Raw genomic sequence first — 14,410 nt, 5'->3', positions numbered from 1 at the left:
GAAGGCCACCAATCGGTCTTCAGTGCAGCGAGAAAATCCTTCACCCGGAGGTGGTCCTCAGCTGGCCCACAAATAAAATTATGTACTAGTTCAGTGAAAACGGACGCCAACCTAAACTCTAAAACATATAACTGAACTAAAATTAAAAAAAAACCACATACATGACTAACAAAGGACATATGTTCCTGACTTGGGACAGGCACAAAAACGCTACGGGGTTAAACATGTTGTGTAACATCTCAACCCTTTCCTACACATCATGCCAATGTTGAATAAAGAAACACATAAGCAGTGGATGATCTGTTAACTTGAAACTATTCTTTTCAATAATTGATCAGTTTCCGTCATAAAAATCCAAATATATATATATACAAGAATTGACTATCAAGACGAAAGTGCTGAGAGTATCAAATAATTTAAGCTTGGACAATAACATATATTGATATCACCTACAATTTCTGTCAAAAAGAAAACGAGACTCATTCCCCATTACTTGAAGAACGTTCAGGACATATTCTGTCAGCGATGAACGAGACTACCATTTCAAATATCTTTTTTACTTATTTTCCTGATCAGTGTGAGATACTTCTAAAATCTGAAATTTGCTTTATGTTGTAATAAATAATATAAATCATAACTATAGCTTGTTACTTTTGCAAGTTTAATGAAATCCGAAGATCCAGTTCGGGATATCATTTTGAGGTTTAGTTAGCTATCAAAACCTGTTAAATCCACCATTTCCTACATGAGAAAATGTATGTACCAAGTCAGGAAATTTGTTATACAATCGAAATTTTTAGCTTGTGATTTTGCCAAATCATTACGAATTTTCCGTTTTGTATTTTCCTCGGAGTTTATGTTTTCGTTATTTTATTTTTTCCAAAAAAAAGATAACGGAGTTGGAGCATTATATGCCATGGGACTTTGTTAGACGCAGACTAGCACACTTTTTCTTTATTTTTTGAACCAGTTTGCTATTTTGCAATTAGCCGTATTTCATAGGAGTGAAACTATAATTATCAATGATTGAACTAAATTCCTTTAAGGACAGTTCTTAAAAGGATTTCATGTCCGACACTTCATCATAATTTCTTGAAACAAACATGCATATTCCATCAAGCAGTACACTTAGATTAAACCAATTTGAAAGTTCTATCAGAGGTATTAAATTTTCTATGGTTATTTTTTGGACCATGTATCTTTCGCATTCTAATGAAATGAACTCCATTTGTAGAAAATTAGACGCAATGAGAAGATCCTGGACATTACTATCATCAATTAGAATTCTGCCAGTGTATGCAAAATTTACCATAAGCTCTATGACATGTGGCTTGATAATGCACTTATCTAATGAATATTCCTCGCGCTCATCTTGTTCGTCTTTTGTTTTATACAGAAACATATTTTTGAAATAATCAGATGAGCTAGAAAGGACCAGCGTGTGTCCTTTGATAATTATTGTGTCACATTTCAGAGTAACATCTGAAATAAACATTATAAAGTAAAGCATTTAGATGAGATAGTGTTAAAATTGGCTAACTTTGATACAAGCAACGTGATCAAATTCACTGTGAATAAGCATTAGCTCTTTGGAACATTTTTACTTCCATCTAATCATTTTGGATCTGGAAATATACCCAAACATTTTAAGCTTGCAAATAAGATTGATAGAATACTTAATTAATTTAGAATATTTAACTGACCTTTTTTTCCTTCTTTGCTTTCTTTCCTGGTTTCTAGGAGGGTTGTTTGATGTTTTGGGTGAAAAAGTTTAAATTACAAATGATTATAATGAGAAGAAATAACCAATTGTAATTAGGACTAACCAATCATAATATGTATGAATATTTTCTGACATGATCTCATCATGTCATGATCATGTTTGAACAATTTCTTTTAAATATCATAATTTTGCAAAAGAGATGAGGAAGACACTGAAGGGAACTTCAAAATCAAAAGTCAATGAAAACTGTCATGGCATAAATAAAGGCAACAGTAGTATACCGCTGTTCGAAAGTCAAAAATCGATTTAGAGAAAACATATTCAGGTTACAAACTAACACTGAGGGAAACACATAAACTATAAGAGGAAAACAACGAAACAACAGAAACACTGAAGTGCAACAAAAAACAAACAACAATGCAACACACACTCAGAAACGAACTATAAGATACAAACTATTAAAATGACAAAAGGGTTTTGTTCTTCTTTTTGTTTATCTAATGGTTGAGTTAAGCCTTTTCAACAGATGTTTATGGTATACTCCTATTTTGTGTTATTACACCACTGTTCCAGGTTTGGAAAGGGTTGAGCACTCAATTACATGGGTAATTCCACCATATTCCTTATGTGCATGTTCCTATTTAGGAACCGGTAGTTCAGATGTTTTTTGCTAATTGTAATAAATAAGGCCGTTAGTTTACTCAATTGAATTGTTTCATATTTTCATATCGGGCCTTTTATAACCGTCTTTACGGTAAGTTTTTTTTTTTATCATTATTGAATGCCTTACAGTTGCCTATAATTGCTTTCGTCCACTTTTATTAATCTTGGGTGTATAGTTGTCGTTTTGGCAACCATACCTTATCACCCTATTTAAAATAAAACCACAAACACCGGTATACAAAACACAACATAATTAAGGTGGTATGGGCAGGGTTGGCAAAAACCCGGGTTTTATGAGTATTGCCCAGCCCAGTGGGAAATACTGGGAAAACCCGGTTTTTACTGGGTTTTACTGGGCAAGACTGGGTAATATAAAATACTGGCCTGAATTTTAAAAAGGATTCAGTAATCAAATCCAATACATTTAAGATATTTATAAACACATTTTGATTTATAAATAAGTTTAATTGTTTGAGAGTCTGATAATACAATTATTAATTATGCAGACATTTGAAAAAGTACTATTCTAGCAATTATGAGACAAATGATGTAGACACACATTAGACAAATATTAATGGAAAAGGCCTTTCTCAATGATTTTCCTAAAAGTCTATGAAATCATGTGCCCTCCCATTTAGATTGGACAAACTGTTAACATAAATTCAAAGAATTCATTTTTCAAATGTATATATCTTACATTAAGAATTAACAAAAAAATGTAAGAAAAAATAATTTATATGTACATCACTAATTAATAAGTAATTATTCAGATTAGGACAAAGATATGTTTATTTAACATTATTCAGCCTTTTCATTTCTATAAGTGTTAATGACTTGACCCTGTAGGATGTTTATTTAGCAATATGATTGCATAGAAATTTAAATTTATAATTCACATAAATACTGCTATAAAATGCATTTTTTTTTTATTATTTTGGATTATTCAAACAATACATGGAAATTAACATGGTTTCCTAAAATGTTCAAATTTTGTATTCTGTCTACATAGTAGTAGTGGAGAAAAGAATGAGATTGAATTTTCAATCTTCTAGAAATGACTCTCAATTGTTATCTGTATAAAATGTATACATTTAGCTATAGTACTATGAAGCTACAACAAGTCTTTAAACATTTAGCTATAATACTATGAAACTGAAACAAGTCTTTACTATTTTGTGTTGAAATAAGCTAAAAAAAAATCATATTGCCCAGTATTACCCAGTATTACCCATTTCTGGGAGTATTGCCCAGCCCGGGAAAACCCGGGAATTCCCGCCTGGGTTTTCCCGGGCGGGTAATACTTTGCTAACCCTGGGTATGGGTGTCTTTCGCCATCTTGGATTGTAAAAAACAGAGAACTTAAGGTCCAGATTTTCTATCAAGTTAGCAAAATTTGATGCAGGAATGCAGATATTTAATTTGAATTTTCATTTTAAAGAACCAATTTATACGAATATAACTTATAAATATTAATATTTTTACAAGTGTAGATTATTTTTGGTCGTTTTTAAAAAAATTCAAATTGGCATTTTAAGGGGAGGTTACTCTAAAACAGTGCATTTTCTGAAGGAATCTACATGAAATTTTCCTATTTTGTATTTTAGCCGGAAAAAACGGTCGGTGACCCTACCTTTTCTTTTGATATTCTCAAAGCATTGTGTGAAAGCTATCTTTTCCAAAATTATTTTACAATTCTATCATTTTGTTTCGTTTCTAATCACAAAATGGTGTTTTTTCCTGTATAATCCATACAAAATGGGTCATTTTGCCCTGACCTGTAATTTGAGAAAATGCGCGGTGACCTATCACTTTTATTATATTTTTGAACATATATCAATAGATACTACGTTTTGGCAAAGTATGAACAAATTCTATCATTTTTATTTTAGACTCCCATACCACCTTAAATAAAGACTGAGCAGCACGAACCAACAAACAATTTGGGGTGATCTCAATGCTACGGAAGGGAAAGCCAATACGGATCCACATGTGGCACCCGACTTCTTGTTTCTTATGTAAGTGCAAGCTCGGGGTTAAGTCGTAGTTCGAGGAAAAGAGGACGGATTGTTAGGACAGTTGAAACATATATGTCGTCATTTGTCAAACAGATATTACATAACGGTCAACAAACGTGCGTTAACATTTCGAAAGAATGCGTCCAACTACATAATCTAGAACCATTAGTTTAACAACATCCACATAAACAGCAGCCCTGTATCGATACAATCATGAGAAGAAATTCAAGCTCTGGAATATCGTGTAAACTGGGAGATATATAGTAGATACTTCATATTTAGGCGTCTGGAATGTTATGCTATATATATAAATGGAAAGTTCACAATTAGGAAGCTGAAATTATCACTTTTATCGTAAAGTTTGTTCTTAATTGAACATCATTGTAATGTTTTAGATGTAAGTCAAGATAAGAGTATTAGAGTAAAAAATTCTTTTCACACAAGTGGGCACCCTTTGTTAGTCTTGTATAATTTTTAATTTTAGTTTCTTGTGTATAATTCGGAGTTTAGTATGACGTCCATTATCACTGTACTAGTATACATTTTTAAGGGGCCAGCTGAAGGACGCCTCCGGGTGCGGGAGTTTCTCGCTACATTGAAGACCCATTGGTGGCCTTCGGCCCCATTTCCTTTCTCAATTTTACCTATGTAACCTAGCTGCCATGTGAAAATTCTGTGATGATCCAATTGAGGAAAATATAACAGGATTTCGAACAAAAGTTGTGTGACATAAGTATTCAATACTGATGAACCTAATCATGGTGGCGTCCGTATAAAAAGGTATGGTCTTGCTTGAGCTTTACCGTTCAGAACTACTGCTCAATAGATTCCTCGTAAGCAGAAATCTCTATTGATAAATCAGGGAAGGAAACGCAAGTCGTTAGTTTTCTTGTTTGATTTGTTTTATATTCTGTCTTTTCGGGACCTTGTATAGCCTGCTATGTGGTATTAGGATGGTTCATTGTTAAAGGTCACACTGTGTTCACACTGTGACCTGTAGTTGATATCATACGTACACATCTTCTTATTTGTTATATTGTAAAGTGTTTCCTTTCCTCGTTGTTCTTAGTCCATTCGAGACAGTTCTCAAATCCATTTTTGTTGTTGATATAAATGAGTTACGAATTTTTATAATATTAAATTATTGATCATGTGATCATGACTGGGATTTTAGGTCACGGATATATCATAATATATTTATGTTTATATAAAAGTATATACATTTTATAAGGACATTATTTCATAAATTTTATATATGTTTAATGTTTATAATCTACTTAATCATTGGAATCAGTGTATCTTAATTGTATATATTTGCTCATCAAGTAACCTTTACTGCCTTCAAACACAATTCCGTACGTTTTCACAAAATAAAGCATTACTTGTTTAAACGCTTCGTTCCGGTCTAGAAGTATTGTGGTTCATTCGTTTAAATTCTGTCTTTTTGCAAACGGTATTTAGTCGATGCATTTAATGCGGCTTTGGTCATTTGTATTATCATGATTTATAAAGTGATCTTTCATTACTTCAATTTCTTTTTTTTCATTTATAAAATTTAAATATTACCAAACGTTTTTCAGGAAAATGGCAGTTGTTATATGATAAAATTAAGAATGAAAATGTTGTATGTGTCTTGTATGTGTCAAAGAGACAACAACCCGACCATAGTGCAGACAACAGTCGAAGGCCACCAATGGGTCTTCAATGCAGCGAGAAAGTTCGTTTATATGTATGTTGCATTGTCGTTTGTTTTTGTTGCACTTTAGTGTTTCTGTTGTTTTTTCAGTTTCCTCTTATAGTTGATGTGGTTCCCTCAGTTTTAGTTTGTAACCCGGATTTTTTTTTCTCTAAATCGAATTATGACTTTTGAAAATCGGTATACTACTGTTTCCCTTATCAGTCATCCCAGATTTGTTTTCTCTCAATCAATTTATGACTTTAAACAACGGGATACTACTGTTGCCTTTACTTAATAAGATGTATATAATACTATTTAATATAGGACGTTATTTCCCGCCACAAAGCATATAAATTAAAGAAAAAAATAATAATCACTAAAAGCTGCATACAAATTGCAAATATTTTTATCATCTTTTAATCCAAGTATTTCTACTTCTCTCTCTATGTATATAAATATAAAAAAAAACTATAACACAATTGTCAATATGAATATATGAGTGTGTATATAAGTAAATATAATTATATAATAAAATCTATCTGAATGTATGGCAGTGATCTACAGGTTGTGAAAACTTGATCTAGATCTGCAGCATGCCAAAAAATAAGTGAATATTTATTGCAGCACATTTATATGAATGATTTTTTAGATTATTCCAAATCAAGATATGTGATGTATTTTCTATATAGATGTAAACAAAAAATCTTCTAACTTAGCTGTGCTAAGAGAGCTTTGAACTTTTCAGTTGTTTTCTCAATGTTGAAAAATTGGTTTAGAACTATAAAAAAATATGAAAGACGGTTTATTGTATGATACCTATATGTGTAACAAAAACATGTTTATTAATAATATAAAATGCTGATATCCTTCTATACATTATATCAGAGTCATATTATATATTTATCATATGTTTCTGATTATATTTTCACAAAAAATGAGTATTCATAATTTGGAGGTAATGCGAAACTTTTTTTATCAAGACTGTTAAGCATAAACTTTGTAATAGTTTTTTTAAATAATTTGGAACACAAAATGAACAGATACAAAAAATTTTTTTAAAAAATTGGTAATTTATCTATCCTTAAGTAACTTTCAATTGAGAAGTGCCATGTCGTAAAATCAGAATAAGTTCCCATAATTTCAAAATAGAAAGAGACTGGTTTAAAAATTTATATATAAAATTTTCAAAAGATTTGTAAAAAATGCTCCCTTAATATGGATGAAGATCAACATCATGTTATTACTAGTTGGCAAGCATACAAAGATGTAAGAGATATACACAGTATTTGTCATAATTTTTCAGATCTCATGAATGAGTCAAAATTTGTTTGATTACTTACCAATGAAAATTTTACTTTGTTGACATATTTCATGGTTTATAATGTGATTAATTAGATTATAACACAACGTTGACTGTTGTACCTCTATTTTTGACATTTTTTCCGATTGTGTTTGTCAGTTTCGTTCACATATCGCTGTAAATATAATGGAACTCTATGCAACTATTATACAAGTGAGAGGTTTAGCTAGCTATAAAACCCGGGTTAATCCACAATTGTTTACATAAGAAAATACCTGTACTAAATCAGAATTACGATAGCTGTTTTCCATTCATTTGATGTGTTTGAGCTTTTGATTTTGACATTTGATTATGGACTAAAGGTTTTGAATTTTACTAGGAGTTCGGTAGCTTTGTTATTTTACTCTTTACACAGCTCACAAAGCGATTTCCACGCTTTTAGTACAGAAAAACGAATAATTAAGGATGTGAAATACCGTAAAACTGATCAGTTTTCTACAGGTACAGCAAAATATACTTAGTATATCAAATCGTTGTATTAATGAAAGAGTTTTAGTAAAAGTGTTAAGTAGTTTATGGTAACGAAATCTTCTTACCTAATAATTTACCAGTGATGCATTGATTACACAAGTTTAAAATCTATGAGATCACTCCGCGAAAGGGCATAACGAACAAGATGGGATATATAAACACCATATGAAGAAGTCAAAAAACCATCGCCGTCTAAAAAGGGAAATTAACAATAGGGAATGAAAAATCGTGTTTTTGCTGTAAATTTTAAATTGGAGTTTCCTTTTAAAAACCGGAATGTATAAATCTGAAAAAGGACTACTGCCGTTTATGTTAGATTTACTTAAAGTAAGGACCTCTGGGTAAATTTCGGTAGTATGCTCAACAAACTTTGGATTATCTAACGGGGACGTATTATTGAGATACTAGTAACGTAAGTATGGTTAAATGTGTCAACTAAATGTAACAATGACATGTCTTTACTGGCCATAAACTGTGATTCACAGTAATACAGGAATAAATCTGCCATTAAAGGGGCGCAATTAGTACCCATAGATAGGCTTTATCGCTGTAATGTACATATATGTTGTCCAGGAGAAAATTTAAAGCTTCAATCATATCTTCACATTTCCAGTAAGTGTACTTACATTGTAGTATCTAACATACTTTTCTTTTTCGTTACAGAAAAGGGCTTCAAACTTGCAATGACATTTTTCAAAATACCATTTAATAAGTTTATAAAAATTTTCTTGTTAAGATTGTGTGAAAAGGTATTTTAGAAAATTGGGAAAAAATCACAACTGTCAACAGAATTAACAGGACCATCAAAATCACGTATTTTGTCTAACACCTCTAAAGAATTTTTAACACTCCAAAAATAGTTCATATAACTATTTTTATAAACGTTAAAAATAGAGAGAGAGAGAGAGGCAGTTTGAAGCACTGACAGATTGGTGTAGAACAATTATTATACTAAATATGGAAATGAAATGAAATTTAAATGATTGCTTGTGTAATTTAGGTAACAAGTACAAAGTCGGGATTTTCAGATATTCGGACGAGGTCTTAATCTGGGTAGTGGCAGTGAAATGCTTGTTTACAATTTGACTCTCTGTGGAGCGTACGAACCTAAGTAAAGAATTTATAATTTTGTTTTGGAGAACTTCTGTGTAGTATATTTTGTGTCATACCACCATTACGTTATTGGCTGCTTTGTCCGCCGGTACAACACAACCGCTTTGCAAGTACTTTGAGTTTATTTTTTTAGTTACAGAAATGGGTACATCAAGAACCTTATAATCAATACAGGATTGTTTTCAAAATGAGGCAAACACATATCAACAGTATTCTAATTTTATTCAAATAACTGTCTACAGTTTTTTTTATCAGATTTTCATTGTACACCAATGCATGTCACTTGAGAACATACGCTATTTATGTAAATAATTGTAACCCTCTAGATTTCTTTGTTTATTTCACTTAGGTGTTACTTAGTAAGAATGTTTTATGTCGTTTTTACGGAATACATATGTTTTCATTTGTCGTTGTTTATCAACAAATACATGTGTAAACAAGAATGTTAGTCTATATTTACAACAGTATAATACTTTGAACCGGGGTCTGCTACCAAATCGCCATAGACAGAATTGTACATATGGCATGTAACGTAATCCGCAATTCGTTCGTCCATTGAAAATGACTGGCAACCATCTATGCGCATGCACAGTCGGGAGCACACTCTGGTGTCTGTTGCGTTGACAATTCCAAAGGAGAATGGTGAAGGTTTCATGTCACGCGCTTTCACCATGAAGTAACCAGTTGTTCTGGGGCTAGTTTTCCAATTGAATTGATGTCGAAATTCGTTCCATTCCTTTTCTATACCCAAGATATTTCTCGTTACAAGATTTGTAATAGGAGGAGGGGCGGGTGTTGTAGGTGGTGTGCTACTCACGCATTTCAAATTCTCGTTTGAAATAAGATAAAACACTAAAAAGAAAAGAACAATGTTTCAAAACAACATAATTTTGTTAAAGCTTAAGCTTTAGTTAATCGATATAAGAAACACTATCTTACATATTGAAACTGTGAATTTATATATACATTTGTATATACTAATCGCTACAAATAAATCGTAGTAATTATATATGCACCGTCTCTTCAAACAATCACGAGCTATTATTATTGAAAGAGAGGCGAAAGATACCAGAGGAACATTCAAACTTTACTTTTTCAATTTATGACATGGATATAGAGTTGTCTCTTTGGTATCTATCATAAACAGAAACTGGTCAAAAGCAGACTTTGCAATATGGGCTTTGCACATTTTCGAGGACCCGTATGGTGACCTATAGTTATTTATTTCTATGTCATTTGGTCGCTTGTTGAGAGTTGTCTGATTGGCAATCATACCACATCTTCTTTTTTATTGATACTTTGTGTTGTATTTCACTTAACTGATATGTTTGATGGAGAGACAGACTGCATATACAGTGTGGCGACGAGTATGAACATAACGGGAAATAAAGAAACACAAAAGAAACCAAACAAACGGTCACCATAAAAATGGTGTATAAAAGAGAGACGAAAGATACCAAAGGGACAGTCAAACTCATAAATCTAAAACAAACTGACAACGCCATGCTAAAAATGAAAAGGACAAACAAACAACAGCACACACGACACAACATAGAAAACTAAAGAATATAAAGATCACTTATACTGTCTGATACATGTGGGGCTACATTCTCAACTATTGTTTGTGTTTTTCGTAGAAAAGGTGACATAGCTTGAACAAGGTATACAAAAAGGATACAGATGGACTGTGCCGAATAATCGCAAATTGAGTAGCATTCCCTCTACTCAATTTGATTAAATTTCCGATCTATAGAAATCAAAAATCTGTTGATCTCTTTTTAGAAGAAGGATACAATGGAAACGAAATATGATTTTTATTCTCATGTATTTACTTACCTGGTGGTTGATATTTCCAATTCTTCTGTAGGCAGTTTTTCCACATTTCATTTATGTTATCTTTCGGAACTAGCTCAGTGTATATTTGAAAACACGTGATGTACCCGGTAAATTGTTGGTCGTCTTCTGACGCACCCTTAGCAACAGCATTCCCTAGGTATACTGTTCCTCCTGTTGGCATGGGAATGTTTTTCTGAAAGTCATCATTTGCATTGACCTTTTCTTCACCATTTACGTAAATCTTTACCCGTCCTGATTCAAACTGACGCTCTATGTACAAATGGTTCCATTCATTTTCTTTTAATAGATCTTCCTCGGCAACCAATCCAGTGGGATTTGCATATTCATCACGGAATGAAACAACAGTGTGTGTCATAATAAAATTAATTCTAATTTTTTCCTCTTGTCCCAAAACATAATGTAATAATGTCCCTTTTGGTGTTCCAATAGGATAAACAAACATGGAGATAGAAAGGTTCTTAAATTCCGAGTCGTCTCGAATGTTTGTTTTCAAATATTTCAAATCGTCTGAAGTTTGACCAAAAGACATTGCATCGAATGGTAGCTGATCCGGTTTCTTTTCAAACTTATAACAGAGTCCGACTGGTTCTCGTACAAAATCAACTCTACTCATTGTTTCTGTAAGCAAAGATTTGTTTCCGAGTGGCCATTGGTATTCCGGAACTGGACCATTCCGTGCTGCGGTCATTGACAATCCTACAAAATACAATTAAATGCATAAACAAACATTTAAAATCTAAACAAAACAAACTAAATATCGACAAAAGGCGAAGTTTGCTTTACAAAGAAAAAGCAAATTAATTACTTTAAATTGAGATTCCCGGTAGAAAATTCTTCTTAATGTTAATGTTATTTGTTTTTCCAAATGGTTTTTCTAATTCTTATTTCTTAAACTTAAATGTAAGAGATAAAAGTATTTTAAAAAAATCACCAAGTAAGATTAATAGAACTTTCTTCATTGCAGATGTCTTTTGCAAAACCGGAAGAATTGCGATGCCTAATAAGACTAAAACAAAAATTGGAATTCGATTTCTTCAGCCACTTCAATCTGGTATGCGGAATCTGGAAGCAAAGCTGATTAAATTAATACCTTTTTGCTCACCTGGTTCAAGACTTCAAAGGCCAAGGAAAATGACATTAGATTAACCCTTTTAAATTATGATATCAATAAAAGATGTTGGGCTTTTGTTACGGAGACAGCTACCAAACAATACAATAAGTAATATAAGAGTTCTAGGTAAGGAGTTACTTTGTCTCAACCAAATAGTGAATGAACACTTAATTGTAACGTTTATTTTGGACATTGGGAAAGATATCATAGTCAAGCATTTCATCCGATCTTGAAGAAAAAACACACAAATAATAGCAAAATTTCTATAACCGGAACTATTTCTGAAACCGGCGCTTTACTAGTATATGTATGGCTCTCTTTCTTCTATAAAGAGTGTATTTTTTTTTTAATCCGATTAAAATTCAATTTGCTTTGTTTGGGGAGGGGGATAACTTTTACGAGCAACACACAATTTTAACGGTGCATTTAGTGAAAAAATTGATTGGTATAAATGGTTCATACATGTATCTCCGAAATCATTTGGAATAGAATAAAAATGGCACACTTCCGAAAGGGATAATGCAACAAAAAAAGTATAATTTATCCTTGTACTTGTGAGGGTATCGGCAAAATGTAGAATTACTATTTTAAAGAGTGTTTTAAACTATTGGCCATCATTTTCTACATGTGGAAATGACTGTACCAAGTCAGGATTATGATAGATGTTTTCGATTTATTTGAGGTGTGTCAGCTTCTGATTTCGCCATTTTATAAAGGACTTTCCGTTATGATCTGTATTTGTGCTGGTAACAGTATATCTAACATATATATTACTGTTGTGTGTTAATTTACGTTTTTTATAACAGTCGGACTGAAGAAAAAAATAATAGGCATCAGTAAGCGGCCATCGTCATGCAACTGATTGACTATCCTGCCACATTTTTGGAGTGTGCACCGGAAAACAATTTAAAATTTTACACACAAACTAAAACTGGGTGACATTTATATACAGGTGCAAATAAAAACATGTCATGCAATTTACTGACGGAGCTGAGCATTAAAAGATTCGGGACTCGAGGCAGAGACCTTCCAACTGGGAAAGGTGTTCCACTCTCTGATTGTTCTAGGATAGAACAACTCCTTTCGATATATTGTTTTGCATGATTGTATTCTAAATTCGTTGGTATTTCTTAAAAAGTAAAATCACAAAAATACTGAAGTCAGAGGAAAATCCAATCGGAAAGTCCATAATTACATGGCAAAATCAAACGACAAAACACACCAAAAACGAATGGACAAGAACTGTCATATTCCTAACTTGGTACAGGCATTTTCAAATTAGAACATGGTGGATTAAACCTGGTTTTATAGCGCTAAACCTCTCACTTTGTTGACAGTCTCATCAAATTCCGTTATATTTACAATGATGCGTGAACTAAACAGGCTTAATAGATAGAATAGTCAAAGGGTGTTCACACCGGATGTGATCTCTTCGGGCGGTTCTCGTTTAAAACTCACTGCATTCAGACTGTAAAAAGAAGTACGAGATGTCAATTTCGCTCAATTTTGACATTGATTCAATTGAGATCATATTATAATCATTAGTAGACTGGAAGCAAAGCGATCGGAATTTTATCTCTATTGATTATTTTGACAAATAGATATGATCAAACGATGACAAGTGCTCTTCGGTCTTGGTCAAATATTTTAAGAATTTATTATTTATTATTTATGGATAATTGCATGAAGGAAAAGTCCTCACCAGTGATGTAGTTATATAAGATGTTGTTGATTTCTGTGAAGTATCTCCGCCATATTATGAAATAAAATTACCTAGAAATTGTTAAGAAAATATATAAAAACATGCATCATATCCTAAATAACTCAATTGAATTGAACATATTTTCGAATTAAAATTGACGGTACTTATTAGACGAATACTTCAAAAGTGTATAAACAATCAAATTGCTTATTACAAAAAAGACTTACCAAAGGAGAAAGGTACAATTTCTAACCTAATGACTTTTTAATGAAGGATATTTAATATGTTCTCGAATTTGCAGAATGAATTTTGAATCTGTGTGTATCTATAAAGATAATTATTTAAATATAAAACATTCGGTCATGATGGGAAATTCAGTGTTAACAGTTACGGTAAGGCCAATAAAGTATTGATTTTTCAAAAAAATGTCTATTTGACTCCCTAATCTTAAAAATGACATAAAGAACACACCTCAAAAAGACATGGGTACAGAATTTCATGATAATTATGTATATAATCATTTTCTGTGACTGTATCTTACATTAATTTGTAGGATGCTTTACTATAGATAATTTAGCTGATCTGTAAAAATAACATCTCCATGCCTTATATATCATGTACTGTAGTACGATGCTAGATTAAAACTGACGTGGAAAGGTAACACCCGGCCACCGAAAGCTTCATCTTATGAAGCCCATGTGGTCGTGTGGTTCAGCG

General features: G+C 32.2%; 1 protein-coding gene across 1 annotated transcript; it reads right to left on the bottom strand.

Moving 5' to 3' along the window:
* Positions 1 to 9,293: 9,293 nt before the first annotated feature.
* Positions 9,294 to 13,769, bottom strand: LOC143078336 (uncharacterized). The gene is made up of 3 exons (XM_076253227.1): positions 13,694 to 13,769; positions 10,860 to 11,576; positions 9,294 to 9,875 (listed from the first exon to the last, which is right to left on the bottom strand). Exons 2-3 carry the CDS (start codon positions 11,566 to 11,568, stop codon positions 9,469 to 9,471), a joined length of 1,116 nt encoding a protein of 371 aa, XP_076109342.1. The 5' UTR covers positions 11,569 to 11,576; positions 13,694 to 13,769; the 3' UTR covers positions 9,294 to 9,468.
* Positions 13,770 to 14,410: the final 641 nt, after the last annotated feature.

This window comes from Mytilus galloprovincialis, chromosome 6 (genome assembly GCF_965363235.1).
Source record: "Mytilus galloprovincialis chromosome 6, xbMytGall1.hap1.1, whole genome shotgun sequence".
In the NCBI taxonomy this organism is placed as follows: Eukaryota; Metazoa; Mollusca; class Bivalvia; order Mytilida; family Mytilidae; genus Mytilus; species Mytilus galloprovincialis.
The sequence above is the reverse complement of the archived record's forward strand: the minus strand, read 5'-3'. Positions and strand labels throughout refer to the sequence as shown.